Raw genomic sequence first — 27,546 nt, forward strand, 5'->3', positions numbered from 1 at the left:
TGTGTGCAGGTACACATGCTGTGGCGGCCGACGGTGATTGACAACTGAACTTAAAGGTGGGTACACACCAGTAGATATATCTGCAGATCAATTGATCTGCAGATATATCTATGTACGGATCGGGCAGTGTGCTGTGCATACACACTGCCCGATTCGTCAGGGGACTGACGTCATGAACTGGGCGGGTGGGCGGGCGCCCGCCCAGTTCACCTGTTAATCACCGCCGGCCGCAGCAGCGACGCGCCAATATATCGTTAGATATATTGGCCATCGGCTGTGCTGCGCAGCCGACGCGATACGTCTGTGAACGACGGAGTTCACAGACGTATCGCCCGTACACACTGGCCGACGCTCCCGCGATATATCGGCCGTTCAAGAGAACGCCCGATATATCGACCAGTGTGTACGGGCCTTTAGACACCAGGCAATGCAGGCAGGAAAATAATATAATCATATAACCAGTGTGGGAGGACTCAGCTGGCTGGTTTATAACAGCCACACTAACCAATGAAAAAGGCCAGGCTGGGAGTGTTAATTCTAATTACAAACCCTGTGCACCTGCAGAGCTGCATGTACACAGAGCCTAAAGCTGGGTACACACTGCCAGATATATCTGCAGATCAATTGTAGATGGTGCACACTGACCAATTACCACTGCCACCTGAAGATATATCTGTGGTTGAGGACATTGGCCAATTAATCTTTCCTCTGTACACACTGGCAGATTGTCATCATGAAATATGCCAAATCTTCCTGCAATTTACATAATAGGCTGGCCTTCTAAAGGCCCGTACACACTGGTCGATATATCGGCCGTTCTCCTGAACGGCCGATATATCGCGGGTCCGTCGGCTATTGTGTATGGCCGATACGTCTGTGAACTCCGTCGTTCACAGACGTATCGCGTCGGCCGCGCAGCACAGCCGACGGCCAATATATCTACCGATATATTGGCACGTCGCTGTGTGTGTACGGGGCGGTCGGCCGACCGCCCATACACATGCTGCGGCGGCCGGCGGTGATTGACAGCTGAACTGGGTTCATGACGTCAGTCCCCGACGGATCGAGCAGTGTGTATGCTGAACACACTGCTCGATCCGTCCATAGATATATCTCTGCAGATCAATTGATCTGCAGATATATCTGTTAGTGTGTACCCACCTTAAAGAGCACACAGGAAAAGGAAATAAGCAGGGGCGGATCCAGAAGAAAATGATAGGGGGGGGAACCATGGAAGGGGCAAGTACATTTGCGTGCGGCTTCGGTGCATGTGAGGTGGCGCTTCTTATACAATGCCCACAGTTGTAGCGCTCATTATGCAATGTCCACTGTACTGGTAGTGCCCCTTATATAGACCCCATAGTAGTGGTGCCCCTTTTGCAATGCCCGTATTGCCCCCAGTAGTAATGTTGCCTGTAGTAATGCCCCCAGTCATTATGCCCCCAGTGGTAATTCCCCTGCAGTTATGACCCCAGTAGTTTACCCCCCCCCCCTTTAGTTTAGACTCCCAGTGGTAATGCCCCCAGTAGTTTAGCCCCCAGTAGTAATGCCCCCCTGTAGTTTGCCCCAATGTAGTTTAGCCCCTGTAGTTATTCCCCCTTGTAGCTTAGCCTTCAGTAGTAATGCCCCCAGTAGTTTGGCCCCTGTAGTTATCCCCCAGTAGTTTGGCCCCCCTATAGTTTAGCCCCCAAGTAGTAATGCCCCTGTAGTTAAGCCGCCAGTAGTAATGCCCCTGTAGTTATGCCGCGAGTAGTTAGCACCTTTGTAGTTGGCCCCCAGTAATAGTCCCCCAGTAGTTTGCCCCCAGTAGATGCCACCCAGTAATAATGTCCCCCAGCAGTTTGCCCCCAGTAGATGCCCCCCAGTAATAATGTCCCCCAGTAGTTTGCCCCCAGTAGATGCCCCCCAGTAATAATGTCCCCCAGCAGTTTGCCCCAGTAGATGCCCCCCAGTAATAATGTCCCCCCAGCAGTTTGCCCCAGTAGATGCCCCCCAGTAATAATGTCCTCCAGTAGTTTGCCCCCAGTAGTAATTCCCCCTAGGAGTTTGCCCCCAATAGATGACCCCCCAGTAGTAATGACCCCAGTAGATGCCCACCAGTAATAATGCCCCCAGTAGATGGCCATCAGTAAAAATGTCCCCCAGTAGCTGCCCCCAATAGATGACCCCCCAGTAGTAATGCCCCCAGTAGATGCCCCACAGTAATAATGCCCCCAGTAGCTTCCCCCAATAGATGACCCCCCAGTAATAATGCCCCCTACGAGTTTGCCCCAATAGATGACCCCCCAGTAGTAATGCCCCCAGTAGATGGCCCCCAGTAAAAATGTCCCCCAGTAGCTGCCCCCAATAGATGACCCCTCAGTAGTGATGCCCCTAGTAGATGCCCCCCAGTTATAATGCCCCAGTAGTTTCCCCCCCCCCAGTAGTAATGCCCCTTGTTGATGCCCCCTCCCCCCAGTAGTAATTTCCCCCATAGTTTGCCCCCAGTAGATGCCCCCGCTGCATTAAGGAAGAAATAAACATACTTACCGAGCCCCGTTCCCGCTTCCAGGCCGCTGCAGTCCTCCTCCTCCCTGGGCGTCCGCTCCTCAGTCAGCACTATGAGAGAGACGTCATGACTGACGTCTCTCCAATGGCGCACGGCGCACAGTGACAGCGCCGGAAGCCGGAGCTCAGTACTGAGCTCCTGCCTCCGGCTGCCGCTGTGCAGGGTGACGGGCGCCCGCTGGTAACACAATCTCAGCGGGCGCCCGTCATCTCCCTGTGCGGCGCCGGGGGGGGGGGGACAGAAGGCCACAAGTGACAGGGGGGGCACGGGCCCGAGTGCCCCCCCCCCCTCGGATCCGCCACTGGAAATAAGCCCTCTAGTCTCCTATGGTGCTCTGCAGCTGCAACAGCAATTGTGTCGCAATTTTGGCGTTTATCAATCAGGCAGAGGCAATCGCAGGGCTGAGACGGCTGTCTGGCATGCGCAGTTTAGACCTGATCGGCTGCTGTGCAAAAACGCACGGCAGCGATCAGGTCTGAATTAGGCCCAACATACCAGCCAATTGGCTCCTAACTGTCATTTTTCAAACATTGGGGCAGATGTATTAAGCAAAGAAAAGTGATAAAGTGGAAGGTGATAATGCATCAGCCAATCAGCTCCTAACTGACGTGTTACAGGCTGGGTTTGAAAAATGACAGGTAAGGAGCTGACTAGCTGGTGCGTTATCACCTTCCACTTTATCACTTCACCAGGCTTAATACATCTGCCCCACAGTCTGGGACATGGCAGTTAGGAGCCAATTGGCTGGTACTTTATCTCCAGCAAATTTATCTCCATCCACGGTTTAGTAAACAGAACCTTCAGTTACACCAGGAGAGAGCAGTAGTATATGTGCCAGGGTTACACCAGCAGAAAACAGTAGTATATGTGCCAGGGTTACACCAGCAGAGAACAGTAGTATATGTGCCAGGGTTACACCAGGAGAGAGCAGTAGTATATGTGCCAGGGTTACAGCAGGAGAGAGCAGTAGTATATGAGCCTGGGTTACACCGGGAGAGAGCAGTAGTATATGTGTCAGGGTTACACCAGGAGAGAGCAGTAGTATATGTGCCTGGGCTACACCGGGAGAGAGCAGTAGTATATGAGCCTGGGCTACACCGGGAGAGAGCAGTAGTATATGTGCCAGGGTTACACCAGCAGAGAACAGTAGTATATGTGCCAGGGTTACACCAGGAGAGAGCAGTAGTATATGTGCCTGGGCTACACCAGGAGAGAGCAGTAGTATGTGCACCAGAGTTACCATGTATGGCCCTGGGGCAGGGGCAGTGTGACTGGGTGCAGGAGATGCGGGCCCCTGCAAGCACGGTGCAGTGGTTTGAGTGCACAAGTGCAGGTGTGGTCAACGGGGAGAGGGCGGGCACAAGTGCAGGTGTGGTCACTGGGGGGGCACAGGTGTAGGTGTGATCACAGGGGAGAGGGGCACAGGTGTAGGTGTGGTCACAGGGGGAGGGGGCAGGCGCAAGTGCAGGTGTGGTCATTAGGGGGGCACAAATGCAGGTGTGGTCACCGGGGGGCACAAGTACAGGCGTAGTCACGACGGGAGAGGGAGCATAGGGGTAGATGTGGTCACGGGGGGCGGGCACAAGTACAGGTGTGGTCACTGGGGAGGGGGCGGCCACAAGTGCAGGTGTGGTCACTGGGGGCACAAGTACAGGCGTATTCATGGTGGGGAGAGGGAGCAGAGGTGTAGGTGTACATGCGTAGGAGGCTGCGATCTCTCCCCGGCTGCCTGGTGGTGAGAGGTGCCATGTTGGTGTCCTGGAGACAGGGGCACTGCAGGGAGCCGGTCCTCTGACCACCCCCAGGACACAGATTATTTAAATAATCCCACCCACCGGAAAACATCTCTGGGTCTGCCGTACACACAGATATATTGGTCATCGTCTGTGCAGCAGGGCCGACGCGATATGTCTGTGAACGACGTAGTTCACAGACATATCGTTCATACACACCCGCCGACCATTTCACGATATATTGGCCGATCAATTGATCGGCCAACATATCTGCCAATGTGTACACAGCATAAGGAACAGAAAACACAGGAAAGACAGTGATGGATTGTTAAAAGTCAGCTGACCCCAGGTACATCTTGAACACAGGGCCAGATTAACAATGGGGCTGATGGAGCTACAGCTCCAGGCCCCAGATAAAGAAAGGACCATCATCATGACAGCATAATGATGATTAACTGCCCAGCTCGTCACATGGTTGACATAAATGATAATTAAAATTATATTTTTAATTTTTCACAAAGTGATGCTGTTTTTCTTCTTTTACATATATTGGGAGACATTAGGGCTTTACACGCCCATATGTCACTATCCACACCCACACATTAGCATTAGAGATGAGCGGGTTCGGTTTCTTTGAATCCGAACCCGCACGAACTTCACTTTTTTTTCCACGGGTCCGAGCGACTCGGATCTTCCCGCCTTGCTCGGTTAACCCGAGCGCGCCCGAACGTCATCATGACGCTGTCGGATTCTCGCGAGACTCGGATTCTATATAAGGAGCCGCGCGTCGCCGCCATTTTCACTCGTGCATTGAGATTGATAGGGAGAGGACGTGTCTGGCGTCCTCTCCATTAGAATAGAGATAGATAGATTAGATAGAGAGAGATTGTGCAGAGTCGCAGACAGAGTTAGTTTACCACAGTCAGTGACCAGTGCAGTTGCTAGTTAACTTTTATTTAATATAATATATCCGTTCACTTCTCTCTGCTATATCCGTTCTCTGCCTGAAAAAAAAAACGATACACAGCACAGTCAGTCACACAGTGTGACTCAGTCTGTGTGCACTCAGCTCAGCCCAGTGTGCTGCACAGTCATCAATGTATAAATTAAAAGCTTATAATTAATTGTGGGGGAGACTGGGGAGCACTGCAGGTTGTTAGCAGGAGCCAGGAGTACAATTATATTAATTAACAGTGCACACTTTTGCTGCAGGAGTGGTGACCAGTGCCTGACCACCAGTATAGTATTGTTGTATACTACTAATATCTCTTTAAATATCAACCAGTCTATATTAGCAGCAGACACAGTACAGTGCGGTAGTTCACGGCTGTGGCTACCTCTGTGTCGGCACACGGCAGGCAGTCCGTCCGACCAGAATTGTATTATTTATTATTATATACCTACCACCTAACCGTGGTTTTTTTTTCATTCTTTATACCGTCATAGTGTCATCCTAATTGTTACGAGTATACTACTATCTCTTTATCAACCAGTGTACAGTGCGGTAGTTCACGGCTGTGGCTACCTCTGTGTCGGCACACGGCAGGCAGTCCGTCCGACCAGAATTGTATTATTTATTATTATATACCTACCACCTAACCGTGGTTTTTTTTTCATTCTTTATACCGTCATAGTGTCATCCTAATTGTTACGAGTATACTACTATCTCTTTATCAACCAGTGTACAGTGCGGTAGTTCACGGCTGTGGCTACCTCTGTGTCGGCACACGGCAGGCAGTCCGTCCGACCAGAATTGTATTATTTATTATTATATACCTACCACCTAACCGTGGTTTTTTTTTCATTCTTTATACCGTCATAGTGTCATCCTAATTGTTACGAGTATACTACTATCTCTTTATCAACCAGTGTACAGTGCGGTAGTTCACGGCTGTGGCTACCTCTGTGTCGGCACACGGCAGGCAGTCCGTCCGACCAGAATTGTATTATTTATTATTATATACCTACCACCTAACCGTGGTTTTTTTTTCATTCTTTATACCGTCATAGTGTCATCCTAATTGTTACGAGTATACTACTATCTCTTTATCAACCAGTGTACAGTGCGGTAGTTCACGGCTGTGGCTACCTCTGTGTCGGCACACGGCAGGCAGTCCGTCCGACCAGAATTGTATTATTTATTATTATATACCTACCACCTAACCGTGGTTTTTTTTTCATTCTTTATACCGTCATAGTGTCATCCTAATTGTTACGAGTATACTACTATCTCTTTATCAACCAGTGTACAGTGCGGTAGTTCACGGCTGTGGCTACCTCTGTGTCGGCACACGGCAGGCAGTCCGTCCGACCAGAATTGTATTATTTATTATTATATACCTACCACCTAACCGTGGTTTTTTTTTCATTCTTTATACCGTCATAGTGTCATCCTAATTGTTACGAGTATACTACTATCTCTTTATCAACCAGTGTACAGTGCGGTAGTTCACGGCTGTGGCTACCTCTGTGTCGGCACACGGCAGGCAGTCCGTCCGACCAGAATTGTATTATTTATTATTATATACCTACCACCTAACCGTGGTTTTTTTTTCATTCTTTATACCGTCATAGTGTCATCCTAATTGTTACGAGTATACTACTATCTCTTTATCAACCAGTGTACAGTGCGGTAGTTCACGGCTGTGGCTACCTCTGTGTCGGCACACGGCAGGCAGTCCGTCCGACCAGAATTGTATTATTTATTATTATATACCTACCACCTAACCGTGGTTTTTTTTTCATTTTTTATACCGTCATAGTGTCATCCTAATTGTTACGAGTATACTACTATCTCTTTATCAACCAGTGTACAGTGCGGTAGTTCACGGCTGTGGCTACCTCTGTGTCGGCACACGGCAGGCAGTCCGTCCGACCAGAATTGTATTATTTATTATTATATACCTACCACCTAACCGTGGTTTTTTTTTCATTCTTTATACCGTCATAGTGTCATCCTAATTGTTACGAGTATACTACTATCTCTTTATCAACCAGTGTACAGTGCGGTAGTTCACGGCTGTGGCTACCTCTGTGTCGGCACACGGCAGGCAGTCCGTCCGACCAGAATTGTATTATTTATTATTATATACCTACCACCTAACCGTGGTTTTTTTTTCATTCTTTATACCGTCATAGTGTCATCCTAATTGTTACGAGTATACTACTATCTCTTTATCAACCAGTGTACAGTGCGGTTTTTTTATACCGTGGTTTTTTTATACCGTGGTTTTTTTATACCGTGGTTTTTTTATACCGTGGTTTTTTTATACCACCTAACCGTGGCAGTCCGTCCATAATTGTATATATAGTATACTAGTATCCAATCCATCCATCTCCATTGTTTACCTGAGGTGCCTTTTAGTTCTGCCTATAAAATATGGAGAACAAAAAAGTTGAGGTTCCAAAATTAGGGAAAGATCAAGATCCACTTCCACCTCGTGCTGAAGCTGCTGCCACTAGTCATGGCCGAGACGATGAAATGCCAGCAACGTCGTCTGCCAAGGCCGATGCCCAATGTCATAGTACAGAGCATGTCAAATCCAAAACACCAAATATCAGAAAAAAAAAGACTCCAAAACCTAAAATAAAATTGTCGGAGGAGAAGCGTAAACTTGCCAATATGCCATTTACCACACGGAGTGGCAAGGAACGGCTGAGGCCCTGGCCTATGTTCATGGCTAGTGGTTCAGCTTCACATGAGGATGGAAGCACTCAGCCTCTCGCTAGAAAAATGAAACGACTCAAGCTGGCAAAAGCACAGCAAAGAACTGTGCGTTCTTCGAAATCCCAAATCCACAAGGAGAGTCCAATTGTGTCGGTTGCGATGCCTGACCTTCCCAACACTGGATGTGAAGAGCATGCGCCTTCCACCATTTGCACGCCCCCTGCAAGTGCTGGAAGGAGCACCCGCAGTCCAGTTCCTGATAGTGAGATTGAAGATGTCAGTGTTGAAGTCCACCAGGATGCGGAGGATATGGGTGTTGCTGGCGCTGGGGAGGAAATTGACCAGGAGGATTCTGATGGTGAGGTGGTTTGTTTAAGTCAGGCACCCGGGGAGACACCTGTTGTCCGTGGGAGGAATATGGCCGTTGACATGCCAGGAGAAAATACCAAAAAAATCAGCTCTTCGGTGTGGAGGTATTTCACCAGAAATGCGGACAACAGGTGTCAAGCCGTGTGCTCCCTTTGTCAAGCTGTAATAAGTAGGGGTAAGGACGTTAACCACCTCGGAACATCCTCCCTTATACGTCACCTGCAGCGCATTCATAATAAGTCAGTGACAAGTTCAAAAACTTTGGGTGACAGCGGAAGCACTCCACTGACCAGTAAATCCCTTCCTCTTGTAACCAAGCTCACGCAAACCACCCCACCAACTCCCTCAGTGTCAATTTCCTCCTTCCCCAGGAATGCCAATAGTCCTGCAGGCCATGTCACTGGCAATTCTGACGAGTCCTCTCCTGCCTGGGATTCCTCCGATGCATCCTTGCGTGTAACGCCTACTGCTGCTGGCGCTGCTGTTGTTGCTGCTGGGAGTCGATGGTCATCCCAGAGGGGAAGTCGTAAGACCACTTTTACTACTTCCACCAAGCAATTGACTGTCCAACAGTCATTTGCGAGGAAGATTAAATATCACAGCAGTCATCCTACTGCAAAGCGGATAACTGAGGCCTTGACATCCTGGGTGGTGAGAAACGTGGTTCCGGTATCCATCATTACTGCAGAGCCAACTAGAGACTTGTTGGAGGTACTGTGTCCCCGGTACCAAATACCATCTAGGTTCCATTTCTCTAGGGTTGCGATACCGAAAATGTACACAGACCTCAGAAAAAGAGTCACCAGTGTCCTAAAAAATGCAGCTGTACCCAATGTCCACTTAACCACGGACATGTGGACAAGTGGAGCAGGGCAGGGTCAGGACTATATGACTGTGACAGCCCACTGGGTAGATGTATGGACTCCCGCCGCAAGAACAGCAGCGGCGGCACCAGTAGCAGCATCTCGCAAACGCCAACTCGTTCCTAGGCAGGCTACGCTTTGTATCACCGGTTTCCAGAATACGCACACAGCTGAAAACCTCTTACGGCAACTGAGGAAGATCATCGCGGAATGGCTTACCCCAATTGGACTCTCCTGTGGATTTGTGGCATCGGACAACGCCAGCAATATTGTGCGTGCATTACATCTGGGCAAATTCCAGCACGTCCCATGTTTTGCACATACCTTGAATTTGGTGGTGCAGAATTTTTTAAAAAACGACAGGGGCGTGCAAGAGATGCTGGCGGTGGCCAGAAAAATTGCGGGACACTTTCGGCGTACAGGCAGCACGTACAGAAGACTGGAGCACCACCAAAAACGCCTGAACCTGCCCTGCCATCATCTGAAGCAGGAGGTGGTAACGAGGTGGAATTCAACCCTCTATATGCTTCAGAGGTTGGAGGAGCAGCAAAAGGCCATTCAAGCCTATACAACTGACCACGATATAGGAGGTGGAATGCACCTGTCTCAAGCGCAGTGGAGAATGATTTCAACGTTGTGCAAAGTTCTGATGCCCTTTGAACTTGCCACACGTGAAGTCAGTTCAGACACTGCCAGCCTGAGTCAGGTCATTCCCCTCATCAGGCTTTTGCAGAAGAAGCTGGAGACATTGAAGGAGGAGCTAAGACAGAGCGATTCCGCTAGGCATGTGGGACTTGTGGATGGAGCCCTTAATTCGCTTAACAAGGATTCACGGGTGGTCAATCTGTTGAAATCAGAGCACTACATTTTGGCCACCGTGCTCGATCCTAGATTTAAAACCTACCTTGGATCTCTCTTTCCGGCGCACACAAGTCTGCTGGGTTTAAAAGACCTGCTGGTGAGAAAATTGTCAAGTCAAGCGGAACGCGACCTGTCAACATCTCCTCCTTCACATTCTCCCGCAACTGGGGGTGCGAGGAAAAGGCTCAGAATTCCGAGCCCACCCGCTGGCGGTGATGCAGGGCAGTCTGGAGCGACTGCTGATGCTGACATCTGGTCCGGACTGAAGGACCTGACAACCATTACGGACATGTCGTCTACTGTCACTGCATATGATTCTATCACCATTGATAGAATGGTGGAGGATTATATGAGTGACCGCATCCAAGTAGGCACGTCACACAGTCCGTACTTATACTGGCAGGAAAAAGAGGCAATTTGGAGGCCCTTGCACAAACTGGCTTTATTCTACCTAAGTTGCCCTCCCACAAGTGTGTACTCCGAAAGAGTGTTTAGTGCCGCCGCTCACCTTGTCAGCAATCGGCGTACGAGGTTACATCCAGAAAATGTGGAGAAGATGATGTTCATTAAAATGAATTATAATCAATTCCTCCGCGGAGACATTGACCAGCAGCAATTGCCTCCACAAAGTACACAGGGAGCTGACATGGTGGATTCCAGTGGGGACGAATTGATAATCTGTGAGGAGGGGGATGTACACGGTGATATATCGGAGGATGATGATGAGGTGGACATCTTGCCTCTGTAGAGCCAGTTTGTGCAAGGAGAGATTAATTGCTTCTTTTTGGGTGGGGGTCCAAACCAACCCGTCATTTCAGTCACAGTCGTGTGGCAGACCCTGTCACTGAAATGATGGGTTGGTTAAAGTGTGCATGTCCTGTTTTGTTTATAGTTACAACATAAGGGTGGGTGGGAAGGGCCCAAGGACAATTCCATCTTGCACCTCTTTTTTCTTTTATTTTTCTTTGCGTCATGTGCTGTTTGGGGAGGGTTTTTTGGAAGGGACATCCTGCGTGACACTGCAGTGCCACTCCTAGATGGGCCCGGTGTTTGTGTCGGCCACTAGGGTCGCTTATCTTTCTCACACAGTCAGCTACCTCATTGCGCCTCTTTTTTTCTTTGCGTCATGTGCTGTTTGGGGAGGGTTTTTTGGAAGGGACATCCTGCGTGACACTGCAGTGCCACTCCTAGATGGGCCCGGTGTTTGTGTCGGCCACTAGGGTCGCTTATCTTTCTCACACACACAGTCAGCTACCTCATTGTGCCTCTTTTTTTCTTTGCGTCATGTGCTGTTTGGGGAGGGTTTTTTGGAAGGGACATCCTGCGTGACACTGCAGTGCCACTCCTAGATGGGCACGGTGTTTGTGTCGGCCACTAGGGTCGCTTATCTTTCTCACACACATAGTCAGCTACCTCATTGTGCCTCTTTTTTTCTTTGCGTCATGTGCTGTTTGGGGAGGGTTTTTTGGAAGGGACATCCTGCGTGACACTGCAGTGCCACTCCTAGATGGGCCCGGTGTTTGTGTCGGCCACTAGGGTCGCTTATCTTTCTCACACAGTCAGCTACCTCATTGCGCCTCTTTTTTTCTTTGCGTCATGTGCTGTTTGGGGAGGGTTTTTTGGAAGGGACATCCTGCGTGACACTGCAGTGCCACTCCTAGATGGGCCCGGTGTTTGTGTCGGCCACTAGGGTCGCTTATCTTTCTCACACACACAGTCAGCTACCTCATTGTGCCTCTTTTTTTCTTTGCGTCATGTGCTGTTTGGGGAGGGTTTTTTGGAAGGGACATCCTGCGTGACACTGCAGTGCCACTCCTAGATGGGCCCGGTGTTTGTGTCGGCCACTAGGGTCGCTTATCTTTCTCACACAGTCAGCTACCTCATTGCGCCTCTTTTTTTCTTTGCGTCATGTGCTGTTTGGGGAGGGTTTTTTGGAAGGGACATCCTGCGTGACACTGCAGTGCCACTCCTAGATGGGCCCGGTGTTTGTGTCGGCCACTAGGGTCGCTTATCTTTCTCACACACACAGTCAGCTACCTCATTGTGCCTCTTTTTTTCTTTGCGTCATGTGCTGTTTGGGGAGGGTTTTTTGGAAGGGACATCCTGCGTGACACTGCAGTGCCACTCCTAGATGGGCCCGGTGTTTGTGTCGGCCACTAGGGTCGCTTATCTTTCTCACACACACAGTCAGCTACCTCATTGTGCCTCTTTTTTTCTTTGCGTCATGTGCTGTTTGGGGAGGGTTTTTTGGAAGGGACATCCTGCGTGACACTGCAGTGCCACTCCTAGATGGGCCCGGTGTTTGTGTCGGCCACTAGGGTCGCTTATCTTTCTCACACAGTCAGCTACCTCATTGCGCCTCTTTTTTTCTTTGCGTCATGTGCTGTTTGGGGAGGTTTTTTTGGAAGGGACATCCTGCGTGACACTGCAGTGCCACTCCTAGATGGGCCCGGTGTTTGTGTCGGCCACTAGGGTCGCTTATCTTTCTCACACACACAGTCAGCTACCTCATTGTGCCTCTTTTTTTCTTTGCGTCATGTGCTGTTTGGGGAGGGTTTTTTGGAAGGGACATCCTGCGTGACACTGCAGTGCCACTCCTAGATGGGCCCGGTGTTTGTGTCGGCCACTAGGGTCGCTTATCTTTCTCACACAGTCAGCTACCTCATTGCGCCTCTTTTTTTCTTTGCGTCATGTGCTGTTTGGGGAGGGTTTTTTGGAAGGGACATCCTGCGTGACACTGCAGTGCCACTCCTAGATGGGCACGGTGTTTGTGTCGGCCACTAGGGTCGCTTATCTTTCTCACACACACAGTCAGCTACCTCATTGTGCCTCTTTTTTTCTTTGCGTCATGTGCTGTTTGGGGAGGGTTTTTTGGAAGGGACATCCTGCGTGACACTGCAGTGCCACTCCTAGATGGGCACGGTGTTTGTGTCGGCCACTAGGGTCGCTTATCTTACTCACACAGCGACCTCGGTGCAAATTTTAGGACTAAAAATAATATTGTGAGGTGTGAGGTGTTCAGAATAGGCTGAAAATGAGTGGAAATTATGTTTTTTGAGGTTAATAATACTTTGGGATTAAAATTACCCCCAAATTCTATGATTTAAGCTGTTTTTTAGTGTTTTTTGAAAAAAACACCCGAATCCAAAACACACCCGAATCCGACAAAAAAAACCCGGTGAGGTTTTGCCAAAACGCGGTCGAACCCAAAACACGGCCGCGGAACCGAACCCAAAACCAAAACACAAAACCCGAAAAATTTCCGGCGCTCATCACTAATTAGCATACCTCCCAACATGACCCTCTCCAGGAGGGACAGAATGCTCTGCTCCTGGACTTCCCTCTTACTGCATGATTGCCATCACCTGTGCTGAAACACCTTTCTTATCCATTAAGCTGTTCAGCACAGGTGTCGGCAATCATACATTAAGAGGAAAGTCCAGAAGCAGAGCATTGTGTCCCTCCTGGATCGGGTCATGTTGGGAGGTATGCATTAGCCACACTTCCTCAATTCCTCACAATAGGCCCTTGATTATTTTCAGCTCCAGGTCCATGTGGACCTTAATCCAGCCCAGCTTGAAAAGAGGGAATACATGCACCAACAGAATAATAACACTAGCATTCCAAGTGTGTCCTGATTGCTAGGTTTAGCTCAGCACACATTCCAAGTGTATCCTGCTTGCTGGGTTTAGTTCAGCATACCAGCATTCCAAGTGTATCCTGCTTGCTGGGTTTAGCTCAGCGTACCAGCATTCCAAGCACATTGTGCTCACTGGGTTTAACTCAGCACACCAAGTGTATCCTGCTTGCTGGGTTTCAGCCCAACTCACCAGCAATTCCATACCCTCCAACATGACCCGCCCCACTAGGTACAAAATGCTCTGTTTCTGGCCTTCCCTCTTAATTTATTATTGCCATCACCTGTGAAGAAACAGCTTTCTTATCATTTAGCTAGTTCAACACAGGTGATGGAAATCATACATTAAGAGGGAAATCCAGAAACAGAGCATTTTGTACCTAGTGGGACGGGTCATGTTGGAGGGTCTGCAATTCAAGTGCATCTTGCTCACCAGGCCCACGCCGGTTCACATCTTTCAAACCAGTTACCATAGACTGTTCCTGTTTTATTCCGGTTTTAGTCTGTTCCTGGCTTCATGCTACTGTTGCACTGACCATTACACATTATGGTACATTCATTCCAGAGACTCTCTCCTTTTCTGTCACGTTTTTACCCAGTTCCATAGTTTCATATGCACAAGTCATACAGTAAGCCCGAGCTTTCTGCATCTAGCGCCACCTGCCATAACACTGACCCGAGTCCACATAAAACCCCCCGACCATGACACCTCAGGTTTTCCTCACTTCATTCTCAACAGTAACTAAAGACTTCAGTAACCAAAGACTTAGGGGAAGATATATCAAACCTTCTAAAGAGTTCAATTGGAGAAGTTGCCAATCATAACCAGTCAGATACTAGCTATCATTTATCAAATACCATAAGATGATAGGTAGAAGGTGATTTGGTTGCTAAGGGTAACTTCTCCACCTGTTCATTCTAGAAGGTTTGATACATATCCTCTAATGTTTCACTCAGATGTGCTAAGCCTTGAAAAGTGATAAAGTGGAGAGTTATAACATACCAGCCAATCAGCTCCTAACTGCCATGTTACAGGCTGTGTTTGAAAAATGACAGTTAGGAGCTGGTTGGTTGGTAGTTATAGCCTTCTCCACTTTATCAATTTTCAAGGCTTAGTACATCTGCCCAATTCTCTATTAACGTCTCCATTCCCTCTACACCACTGCATGCCCACTTTTAAGTCTACATTTAGTTGTATACCTTGAATGTCCAAGTTCAAAAGCATCTACTCATGAAGAAGTGAAAAGTGTGGAGAAGTGAGCCAGTGGAGAAATTGCCCATGGCAACCAATCAGCTGCTCTTTATACTTTTATAATATGCAAATTATAAATGTTACTTCAATGCAGATTGGTGTCTCCACTGACTCACTTCTCCACACTTCTCACTGCTTCATGAATAGAGCCCTACTGTAAATTGGGTACATATGATATCCCGGCAGACAGGAGGCCAGCTGTCACTATACCGACAACAGCATCGTGTCTGCCGGAATCCCGGTAGCAAGTCATCTCATGGGGCTCATTGCGTTCGCCACAGGTTCTATTCCCACTCGGTTGGTGGCGTAGACCGACAAACCGAGCGGGAATACCCAGCGTGTGTCAGGATTCCGGGTGTCGATATTTCACCAGCTGTTGGGATACTGGCGTCGGTCTCCTGAACACTGGGATCCTGACAGCCTGACATCCCCCCTAAACCTGTCCTGTGTTTCCCACTATCCAGCTCTGCGGAGCATTGTGTCATCTTACAAATCAACATTATTAATTATCTTATTCTACGTAGTAGAATTGATTACTTCAGAGGTTCTCAAACTCGGTCCTCGGGAGCCCACCCAGTGAATGTTTTGCAGGTAACCCAGCAGGTGCACAGGTGTATTAATTACTCACTGACACATTTTAAAAGGTCCACAGGTGGAGCTAATTATTTCACTTGCGATTCTGTGAGGAGACCTGCAAAACATGCACTGTGTGGGCCCCCGAGGACCGAGTTTGAGAACCTCTGGATTACTTTAATAGGCCGTACTATGTGACAAAGGGGTATAATGTGTGGTTGGTAAGATATATTATTGCATGATGGTATTTTATGTTCTCCAGATCGGGAAATTATACAGTGAGCTGGATATGGTGAAAATGAATGTGAAGGTGATGTCAGAAATATTACTGGAGAATCCGCCAGGAGCAGAGATACCACAAGACATGGAACTATTACAGGTATAATTTGCACATTTTACTGTATTTATAATAATTGTTTTGGATGGATAACTATAGTAGGTAGAGCTTGTAATAAGTAGTGTCTCTCCGCCCCGCATGTCTGGCTCTGCCCTCTGCACAAATACAAAAGCATCGCACAGCGGCCATGCTTTTGAACTTGACGAGTAGCTCCCTACCAGTGCAGCTCCTGCACGCTCGTCACTGTCTGGGTCACAGCGGCTGTGTGTGACATCACGCAGTCGCCGCGGCCCGCCCCCGCACGGTCCGGGCATGCCTGCGTTACCCAGACCGCGCCCTTAAAATGGGGCCAAACGCCGCCGGCCCGACCCCATCCACCCAGCAACCGCCTCTGCCTGTCAATCAGGTAGAGGCGATCGCAGGGCTGAGACGGACGTCAGCTGTCTGGCATGCACCGGCCGCACAGTTCAGACCTGATCGGCTGCTGTGAGAAAACGCACAGCAGTGATCAGGTCTGAATTAGGCCCAATGTCCACTCATTTTCTCATTCTTCATTAGTTCTCTTTGGAAACCACTTAGCCAATTAGGTATTTTTGTATAAAAGTGACAAATAATTGTAAGTTGTCTACTCAGTTTTGAGCTCCTAAAATATAAATATCAATGAACATTGATTGGGTAAGTGAAAGCAGTAGTTGGCTAAAGATCAGATTGGTGTGTGACTGTGTGTGCATCTATAAGCATGGGAGTCCTGGGATCAGAATTGGCTTAATTGAAAACAAACCATGGACCCGATTCAGACCTGGACGCAGCCATGCGGTCGCTCACAGTGGGTGCATCCAGGTGGTCTGCACACGTGCACCGGCCGTTGTGCGCATGCGCAATCTTACACATTGCGGCCGCATCCATAAAGGGTGCAGCCGCAATGTGATTGACAGGCGGGGGCATTGCAGGGGCAGCGTTACAGTGTTGCTGTGTCAGGCCAGGCCCGTTTTCAGGGTGGCTGTGTGACGTCACGTGAAGCCGCTCTGGAAAAAAAATGGCCACTGACCGCCTGGCTGTGCTGCCATGGGTCAACCTTAGATCCGATGCCTCCATAATCTAATTGCAGATGCATCGGGGGGTGGCCTCACACATGCTGGGCGGCCTTGCCCTGTGCTGGGTGGCACCCAGCATGTGCAGAGATGAACGCAGACCTGACTGCGTATTCAGCGATCTGCGTTCATCTCTGAATAACCCCCCATATCCTCACAGTTTGGCACTGATTATTCTGCAATTCAGCCAAATGTATTGTTCTATGTAGCTGATGTACTTACAGGTATAATGTGAAATTCTCTTTTCTCACTGGATGATTATACTGACATTGCGGGGTTACAGTCGTTAAATCGACACATCTTAGGTCGAAAATCATTAGGTCGACCACTGAAGGTCGACAATGCCATTAGGTTGATATGCATTAGGTCGACATGAACGTTAGGTTGACATGTACTAGGTCGACAGGTCAAATCCGGGATCCGGTCAGATCCGGGAATCCGGTCAGATCCGGGAATTTGCAAGGGGACCCTTTTCCACTATGAAAAAACACGGGTAAATACGCATTTACCCGTGTTTTAAAAGCTAGTGGAAAAGGGGTATTACTCGTGGGCTGTATTTATATATAAATATATATAAGTTCCAGCCACACATCTCTAAAATAAATATATATATATATATATATATATATTTATTTTAGAGATGTGTGGCTGGAACTTTTCGTGTTTTGGTTCTAATTCCACTTTCGTGTTTTGGTTTGGTTTTGCCAAAACCACCTTTTCGTGTTTTGGTTTTGGTTTTGGATCTGGATGATTTTTGAAAAAAACATAAAAACAGCTAAAATCACTGAATTTGGGGGTAATTTTGCTCCTACGGTATTATTAACCTTAATAACAACCATATCCACTCATTTCCAATCTATTCTGAACACCTCACACCTCACAATATTGGCCCTCATTCCGAGTTGTTCGCTCGGTATTTTTCATCGCTTCGCAGTGAAAATCCGCTTAGTACGCATGCGCAAAGTTCGCACTGCGACTGCGCCAAGTAACTTTACTATGAAGAAAGTATTTTTACTCACGGCTTTTTCTTCGCTCCGGCGAACGTAATGTGATTGACAGGAAATGGGTGTTACTGGGCGGAAACACGGCGTTTCAGGGGCGTGTGGCTGAAAACGCTACCGTTTCCGGAAAAAACGCAGGAGTGGCCGGAGAAACGGTGGGAGTGCCTGGGCGAACGCTGGGTGTGTTTGTGACGTCAACCAGGAACGACAAGCACTGAACTGATCGCACAGGCAGAGTAAGTCTGGAGCTACTCTGAAACTGCTAAGTAGTTAGTAATCGCAATATTGCGAATACATCGGTCGCAATTTTAAGAAGCTAAGATTCACTCCCAGTAGGCGGCGGCTTAGCGTGTGTAACTCTGCTAAATTCGCCTTGCGACCGATCAACTCGGAATGAGGGCCATTGTTTTTAGGCCAAAAGGTTGCACCGAGGTTGCTGGATGACTAAGCTAAGCGACACAAGTGTGCAGCACAAACATGCGTCACAAACACCTGGCCAGGCCCGGCGTTACCCGCTCAGCAAAGGGATACAGTGCAGGTAGGCACCAGGGTGGAGAGGCGGTCTGCCTGCCCTGCATCCCCACTGCTGCACGGCCTGTCCCCCTGCTGCTGCTGCCGACTACTGTGCCTGTCACAGTGACAGGCAGCGGCGCCGGCAACTTGTCCCTCCTCCTGTCCCTCCCCTGTTACATCGGAAGTGTTTGTCTGAAAAGGGGCGGGGCTACACTTAGCTGAGGGGGCGGAGATATGTGTGACTTAAGTGGGCAGAGCTACACGGGACCAGGCTGCTACAGTACAGATCCTGCTTGCCAGACAGCTTGGTAAGTGAATGAAAAGTGAGAGAAAGAAAGAAAGAAAGAAAGAAAGAAAGAAAGAAAGAAAGAAAGAAAGAAAGAAAGAAAGAAAGAAAGAAAGAAAGAAAGAAAGAAAGAAAGAAAGTGTATTTATGTATGTACATCTATATCTGTGTATGTATGTGTGTGTGTGGGCCAGTGGTGGAACTATAAAGGGGCCCATTACCATCGGCATTACAATGAGTCAGATTGACTCATGAGTGACATGCCGCCTGTCGCTAATCCACCGGCCGCAAAAGAGAGTATCCCGGAGCCCAAGGAGAGGAGTTGAAGGGGGGTGGGGGAATGTGGGCCACAGCGCTTTTATCACCCTTTAAGACAAGTCAGCGCCACTTTACCTCTCTCAGCTGGCTGCTCACACACACTGCATGCTTGGAGGAGGGACACATTGATGGCATGAACAGCTGCAGGGAGGGCCACTGCGGAGCCTCAGCCGCTGTGGAGAGCAAGGCAAAAGCCAGGTCAGCTGCGAGTCTTAAAGTATGTTTGTTTCTGTTCTGAAAATTAAAAAAATGTGCCTCCCGGGCACACTCATTCAGTCTCTCTCTCCCTCTCCATCTTTCTCTCCTCTTCCTTCTGTCTCCCTTTCCAGTGGCAGAACTACCACCAGTGCAAGCGGTGCCTTACACTGGGACCCGCCACTGTCTAGGGGCCCAAAGCCAGCACGGCATGTAATGAGTCAAACTGGCTCATTACATGCTGCTGTGTGCTGTGGGCCACTGCCACCCGCCGAGGAGAGGAGCAGCAGGGACGCAGCGGCCACGGGGAGGGGGGAGGAGGAGGAGGAGGAGGGAGGAGGAGGAGGGTGGTGGAGGAGGGAGCCGCAGCAGCGCACTGTAATTGGTGGAGGCGCTGCTGCAGCTGTCCCTCTACTTCCACATAGGCTGGCCACCGCTGTGAATGCTGGGATGCGCTTCCCTCATCCCAGAGGCGGCGGACAGCCTATGTGGAAGGAGAGGGACTGCTGCAGTGACGCCTCCACCAATTACACTGCACTGCTGTGGCTCCAAGTCCCCCTTCCTCCTCCTTCTTCTCCCCTGCCCGGGATCATCCTCTGCCAGAAGCTGCACCGAGGAGCCTGACTGCCAGCGGAGACAGTAAGTATAATCTATTCTATCTATCTATCTATCTATCTTATCTATCTATCTAGTCTGTCTGCCGTAATGTGTAAAAAGGGGATGATGCCTGCCGTAATGTGTAAAAAGGGAACGCTGTCTGCCGTAATGTGTAAAAAAGGGGACGCTCTCTGCCGTAATGTGTAAAAAGGGGACGCTGTCTGCTGTAATGTGTAAAAAAGGGGACGCTGTCTGCCGTAATGTGTAAAAAAAGGGGACGCTGTCTGCCGTAATATCTAAAAAGGGGACGCTGTCTGCCATAATGTGTAAAAAGGGGACGCTGTGTGCTGTAATGTGTAAAAAAGGGGACGCTGTCTGCCGTAATGTGTAAAAAAGGGGGCGCTGTCTGCCGTAATGTGTAAAAAAGGGGACGCTCACCCCTTTTGCTGACACACGTCTTAGGCGCACGCTATCACTTTGTAAAGTGTGGGAAGGCGCAAATTTATTATTTGCAGGAGGGAGCCGAACACCCTAGCACCGGCCCTTCACCTGGCCCATCTAGGAGTGGCACTGCAGTGTCAGACAGGAGGGCAGATATAAAAAAAAAAGGCCCAAACAGCACATCATGCAAAGAAGAAAAAGAATTGCAATGAGGTAGTTGTATGACTAAGCCAAGCGGCACAAACACCTGGTCCATCTAGGCGTGGCACTGCAGTGTCAGACAGGATGGCACTTTTCAAAAACTATGCCCCAAACAGCACCTCATGCAGAGATGTAGAAGAGGTGCAATGAGGTAGCTGTATGACTAAGCCAAGCGACACAAACAATTGGCCCATCTAGGAGTGGCACTGCAGTGGCAGACAGGAGGGCAGATATCAAAAAAGTCCGCAAACAGCACATGATGCAAAGAAGAAAAAAGGTGCACTGTGGTTGCTGTATGACTAAGCTAAGTGACACAACCACCTGGCCCATCTAGTAGTGTCACGCAGTGGCTGAATGTCGAGAGTGGTCCGCAATTATTCGGTCCACTCTCCAGCACACCCCTGCCATTTTTAAAAAATTCTGCAATTGGTGAACTTATACGGCAGTACCCCAGGGCTAATACAGCAGTACCCCTGGACTCATACAGCAGTGTAAGACAGGATGGCACTTTTCAAAAACTAGGCCACAAACAGCACCTCATGCAAAGATGTCGAAGAGGTGCAATGAGGTAGCTGTATGGCTAAGCCAAGCGACACAAACAATTCCCACTGGAATTATACGTCCAAATCACTGGAATTAAATGGCAAAATCACTGGAATTATACGTCCAAATCACTGAAATTATACTGCAAAATCACTGTAACTATAATGCAAAATCACTGGAATTATACGTCCAAATCACTGGAATTATACATCCAAATAACTGGAATTAAATGGAAGTACCACTGAATATATACGGATGTGTCAGACAGGATGGCACTTTAAAAAAATAGTCTCCAAACAGCACATGATGATAAGAAGAAAAAAAGGTGCAAGATGGAATTGTCCTTGGGTCCGACCACCCACCCACCCTTATGTTGTACAAACAGTACATGCACGCTTTAACAAACCAATCATCAGTGCCATAACTAGGTGTGTGCCGATGGTGCCTTGCCCACAGCGCAAGTGCAGTGAAGGCGCACCATCCAGCACCACAACCTTACGTACGGCCCTGTTAGTCATGGAGAGGTGTCATTTAGGCTGTGCGTGGGCGCCTATCTCCAGCCGACGCCTCTGTGAGGAACGGTGAGTGCGCCAGTTGGTGTTACACAGAGCCCATCAATGCGCTGTAATGCCGCCTGTGAGCCCCACCGCTGCCTGCATCCTTCAGCCACCTGCTCCATTATATGAGATGGAGCTGTCTCTATTGATGGCTCCCGTGAGCCCAGCCGTTGCCTCTGAACTGCAGAGGGAGCATCAAACGCTCTTTCAGCCAGGAGATGCCGCCAGTGAGATCCGCCGCGGCGGCACTAGAGAGGGACTGTGAGCGGCCGGAAATCAGTGTCTGCTGCCACATCGCCCCAACAGGTAAACAACACACACACACACACAAAAACACACACACACACTCTCTCTCAAATGTGAGACTCTGCTGCCATAATGTGTAAAAAGAAGGATGCTGTCTGCTGTAATGTGTAAAAAGGGGGACGCTGTCTGCCATAATGTGTAAAAAGGGGGACGCTGTCTGCTGTAATGTGTAAAAAGGGGACGCTGTCAGCTGTAATGTTTAAAAAGAGGGACGCTATCTGCTGTAATGTGTAAAAAGGGGGACGCTGTCTGCTGTAATGTGTAAAAAGGGGGTCGCTGTCTGCAGTAATATGTAAAAAGGGGACGCTGTCTGCCGGAATGTGTAAAAAGGGGAACGCTGTCTGCTGTAATGTGTAAAAAGGGGATGTTGTCTGCCGTAATGTGTAAAAAGGGGACGCTGTCTGCCGTAATGTGTAAAAAGGGGGACTGTCTGCCGTAATGTGTAAAAAAGGGACGCTGTCTGCTGTAATGTGTAAAAAGGGGGACTGGATGCCGTAATGTGAAAAAGGGGCCCTACCTGTTGTAGTGGTGCTACTGTGCAGCGTAATTTGAATAATGGAGACTACTGTGCACCACAGTATGAATTGGTATTATTTTGTGGCTACGCCCCTTCCCCATGAGGTATTATTTTGTGGCTACGCCCCTTCCCATGAAGCAATACCCCTATATATTTTTCACGCGCCTATGGCGCGCACTGCATAGCGGGGGGGTTGCCGTTTCTTGCACACAGTACTAAAATGCCTAGTTACGGCACTGGCAATCATTTCAGCGACAGGGTCTGCCACACGACTGTGGCTGAAATGACTGGTTTGTTTGGGTCCCCGCCACAAAAAGAAGCAATCAATCTCTCCTTGCACAAACTGGCTCTACAGAGGCAAGATGTCCACCTCATCCTCATGCTCCAATTCCTCACCCGTTTCACTGTGTACATCCTCCTCCTCACAGAGTATTAATTCGTCCCCACTGGAATCCACCATCACAGGTCCCTCTGAACTTTCAGGAGGCAATTGCTGGTAAAGGTCTTCACGGTGGAATTTATAATTCATTTTGATGAACATCATCTTCTCCACATTTTCTGGAAGTAAGCTCCTACGCCGATCACTGACAAGGTTACCGGCTGCACTAAACACTCTTTCGGATCACACACTGGAGGGGGGGCAACTTAGGTAAAATAAAGCCAGTTTGTGCAAGGGCATCCAAATTGCCTCTTTTTCCTGCCAGTATACATACAGTCCGTATGCCTACTTGGATGCTGTCACTCATATAATCCTCCACCATTCTTTCAATGGTGACAGAACCATATGCAGTGTCAGTAGACATGTCAGTAATCGTTGGCAGGTCCTTCAGTCCGGACCAGATGTCAGCTTTCGCTTGAGTTGACAATTTACTCACCAGCAGGTCTTTGCACCTCTGCAGACTTGTGTCTACCGGAAAGAGAGATACAACATAGGCTTTAAACCCAGGATCAAGCATGGTGGCCAAAATGTAGTGCTCTGATTTCAACAGATTGACCACCCTTGAATCCTGGCAAAGCGAATGAAGGGCTCCATCCACAAGTCCCACATACTTTGCGGAATCGCTCCGCCTAAGCTCCTCCTTCAATTTCTCCAGCTGCTTCTGCAAAAGCCTAATAAGGGGAATGACCAGACTCAAGCTGGCAGTGTCTGAACTGACTTCACGTGTGGCAAGTTCGAAGGGTTGGAGAACCTTGCATAAGATGGAAATCATTCTCCACTGCACTTGAGTCAGGTGCATTCCCCCTCCTTTGCCTATATCATAGGCAGATGTATAGGCTTTAATGGCTTTTTTCTGCTCCTCCATCCTCTGAAGCATATAGAGCAGGCATTCCAGACCATGGTCTTTAAGGCACACCAACAGTGCAGGTTTTGGTGATATCCAGGCTGCAGCACAGATGGTTAAATCAAAATAACTGAGGTACTAATTAAGTCACCTGTGTTCAAGCCTGGATATCACTAAAACCAGGCCTGTTAGTGTGCCTTGAGGACCGTGGTTGGGAATGCCTGATAGAGTGTTGAATTCCACCTCATTACCACCTCTTGCTTCAGTTGATGTCAGGGCAGGTTCAGGAGTGTTTGCTGGTGCTCCAGTCTTCGGCACTCGGTGGCAGAATGTCGAAAGTGGCCCGCAATTTTTCGGGCCACCAACAACATCTCCTGTACACCCCTGTCATTTTCCAAAAATTCTGCACCACCAAATTAATTGTATGTGCAAAACATGGGACGTGCTGGAATTTGCCCAGATGTAATGTACACACAATATTGGTGGCATTGTCTGATATCAAAAATCCCCATGAGATTCTAATTGGGGTAAGCCATTCTGCGATGATGTCCCTCAGTTTCTGTAAGAGGTTGTCAGCTGTGTACCTCTTACGGAAAGCTGTGATACATAGCGTAGCCTGCATAGGAACAAGTTGGCGTTTGCGAGCTGCTGTTGTTGCTGCGGGAGGCCATACATCTACCCAGTGGGCTGTCACACTCATATATCCTTAGTCTGCCCTGTTCCACTTGTCCACATGTTCGTGGTTAAGTGGACTCTTTTTCTGACGTCTTTGTACATTCTTGGTATCGCCTGCCTAGTGAAGTGGAACCTAGATGGGATTTGGTACTGGGGAAACAATACCTCCATCAATTGTCTAAATCCCACTGCACTAATGGCGGATACCGGACGCACGTCTAACACCAACATAAGTGTCAAGGCCTCAGTTATCCGCTTTGCAACAGGATGACTGCTGTCATATTTCATCTTCCTCACAAAGGACTGTTGGACAGTCAATTGCTTAGTTGAAGTAGTACAAGTGGTCTTCCGACTTCCCCTCTGGGATGATGATCGACTCCCAGCAACAGCAGCAGTAGGCGTACCACTCAAAGATCCTCCTGAGGAATCCCGGTTAGGAGAGGACTCCTCAGTCTTGACAGTGACATGGCCGAGGAGGAAGTTAATGTTGAGGGAATTCAACAGATGGCTTGACACCTGTTGTCCGGATTTGTGGAGAAATAATTCCACACCGAAGAGGTGGCTTTTTTGGTAGTTTGCCCAGGCATCACAATGGGCTTCATCCCATATCCTCATCCTGGTGTACTTTAACAGTGACATCTTCAAATTCAATATCAGGAACTGGACTGTGGGTGCTCCTTCCAGCACTTGCAGAGGGCGTGCAAATGGAGGAAGGAACCACCTCTTCCTGTCCAGTGTTGGGATGGTCAGGCATCGCAACCGCCGACACACTTGGACTCTCCTTGGGGATTTGTGATACTATCTCAGAACACACAGTTCTTTTCAGTGGTTTTTACAGCTTAAGGGGTATATGCAATTGCGGTCGAATTGCCGCAAATGTCGAAAAACGGGGCATTTTCAACACAAAAAAAAAGATTCGACAATGCAATACAGTACTTTTCGACAAAAAAAACTGCCGTTTCAGATTCGACTTTTTGCAATTCGACATTTATTCAATTTCAACATGTCTGCAATGGTAAAAATGCGGCTTTTCGACAAAAGTATATTCAATTGAAGAATGTTGATTCGACAACAGTGCTTTTCGACAGTAATTTCGTCAATTCCAGTCCGCCTCATTTTGCTGGCGGAATCTAATAAAAATTTAAAAAAAACATGGGCCCTCATTCCGAGTTGTTCGCTCGGTAAAAATCTTCGCATCGCAGCGATTTTCCGCTTAATGCGCATGCGCAATATCCGCACTGCGACTGCGCCAAGTAAATTTGCTATGCACTTAGTAATTTTACTCACGGCTTTTTCATCGTTCTGGCGATCGTAATGTGATTGACAGGAAATGGGTGTTACTGGGCGGAAACAGGCCGTTTTATGGGCGTGTGGGAAAAAACGCTACCGTTTCCGGAAAAAACGCAGGAGTGGCCGGAGAAACGGAGGAGTGTCTGGGCGAACGCTGGGAGTGTTTGTGACGTCAAACCAGGAACGACAAGCACTGAACTGATCGCAGATGCCGAGTAAGTCTGAAGCTACTCAGAAACTGCTACGAGGTGTGTAATCGCAATATTGCGAATACTTCGTTCGCAATTTTAAGATGCTAAGATTCACTCCCAGTAGGCGGCAGCTTAGCGTGAGCAACTCTGCTAAAATCGCCTTGCGAGCGAACAACTCGGAATGACCTCCATGGGTTTTTTTGTGTTTTTTTTATTGCTAATAGCATATCTATTTATATTAGAAGGGATTATGTACTTGGTTTGTCTATTAGAAGCCACAAGTATTATTTATATATTTTTTTAAAGAATATTATTATTTTTTTACTGACTAAAATAATATGGAGAGATCAGAGCATGTTTTTCAGTGGGAAGGGGTGGGAATGGTTGCGGTCAGCGGTTGATCGCGAGTAACCTCACCGGTGACCGCAAAGTTCCCACCATTGAAGGTAATGGAGCGGCATAGTGCTATGCGCCGTCTGACAGCTCAGACGCGCACAGCCAATCAGGAGAGTGCAATGACGTGGCGCTCCCTGATTGGCTGAAGGGACCTTCTGTGACAGGAGTCACGGGGGGTCCCGGCATTCGGGGAAAGGGGTCCCATGTGTAAACATGGGACCCCTTTCAGTGCGTGGTCCGGCTTTTGCATTTTATTTTTTTGCCAATTACGTGGATTACAAAAAAGAAGAGGTCAGATCTACACTGGATTTTGGTGCGCATAATTTTATTTTCAGGTACCCCATGGATTCTACTTGGAGAAGTGGACCAAGTCGGCGTGTGAACATAGGTAAGTATGTGTGTGTCGCGTGCATGTATGTAATAAAGTTTTACTATCACGGTGTGCGTGTACTGTTTTTATTTGGGTATTTTTTTTGCAGTAGAACTACAGGTACCAGCGGGCCCGTTTCCCCCTGCATGCTGGCACTTGTGGTTCTCCAAGTACCAGCTTGCGGGGGAGGCTTGCTAGGACTTGTAGTTCTGCTACAAAAAACAATACTCTTTATTTTGTCACTTGGCTATCAGCCTCCCATCCGCAGCCCTTGGATGGGTGGGACAGCCTCGGGCTTCACCCCTGGCCCTTGGATGGCTGGAGGAGGGGATCCCTTGATTTAAGGGGTCCCCACTCCTCCAGGGTACCCCGGCCAGGGGTGACTAGTTAGTGATTTAATGCCACGGCCGCAGGGACCGATATAAAAGTGTCCCCCAGCTGTGGCATTATCTCTCTGACTAGTGGAGCCCAGTGCTGGTGTTAAAAATACGTGGGACCCTACATTTTTTGTCCCCCGTATTTTTGGCACCAAGACCGGATGCAGAGTCCGGTGCTGGTTGTGAAAATACGGGGGATCCCCTGTCATTTTTTTCCCCATATTTTTACAACCAGGACCGGCTCAAAAGAGCCCGAGGCTGGTTATGCTTAGGAGGGGGAACCCGCGCACATTTTTTTTCACGATTTTTTACACAGTTTTGTGACGTCCATGAAGTTGAATCCAGGACGCACACTATCGTCAATTGGTCCATTTTTCGACAGCGGGACTGTCGAATCCGTTTTTTATTGAATATGTCGAATTCGGGTCCCAGCGGGAGGGTGTCTGACTGTCGAATTGTGTTGAATTTAAAAACGGTCGAATTCCAGCCGGAAATTGCATATACCCCCTAACTCTTTCAATTTTTCTAGTGGGAGGATGTGGGCTTCCATTGTCATGT

General features: G+C 48.5%; 1 protein-coding gene across 1 annotated transcript in view; it reads left to right on the forward strand.

Moving 5' to 3' along the window:
- The window catches only part of TOM1L1 (target of myb1 like 1 membrane trafficking protein), a 319,221-nt gene that overhangs the window by 163,913 nt on the left and 127,762 nt on the right, over nucleotides 1-27,546 (forward strand). Inside the window, exon 7 of the mRNA XM_063961262.1 lies at nucleotides 15,766-15,882. Coding sequence (XP_063817332.1) covers nucleotides 15,766-15,882 — 117 coding nt within the window. The remainder of the gene's footprint in view (nucleotides 1-15,765; nucleotides 15,883-27,546) is intronic.

The sequence above is a fragment of the Pseudophryne corroboree genome, chromosome 3 (genome assembly GCF_028390025.1).
Source record: "Pseudophryne corroboree isolate aPseCor3 chromosome 3, aPseCor3.hap2, whole genome shotgun sequence".
NCBI lineage: Eukaryota > Metazoa > Chordata > Amphibia > Anura > Myobatrachidae > Pseudophryne > Pseudophryne corroboree.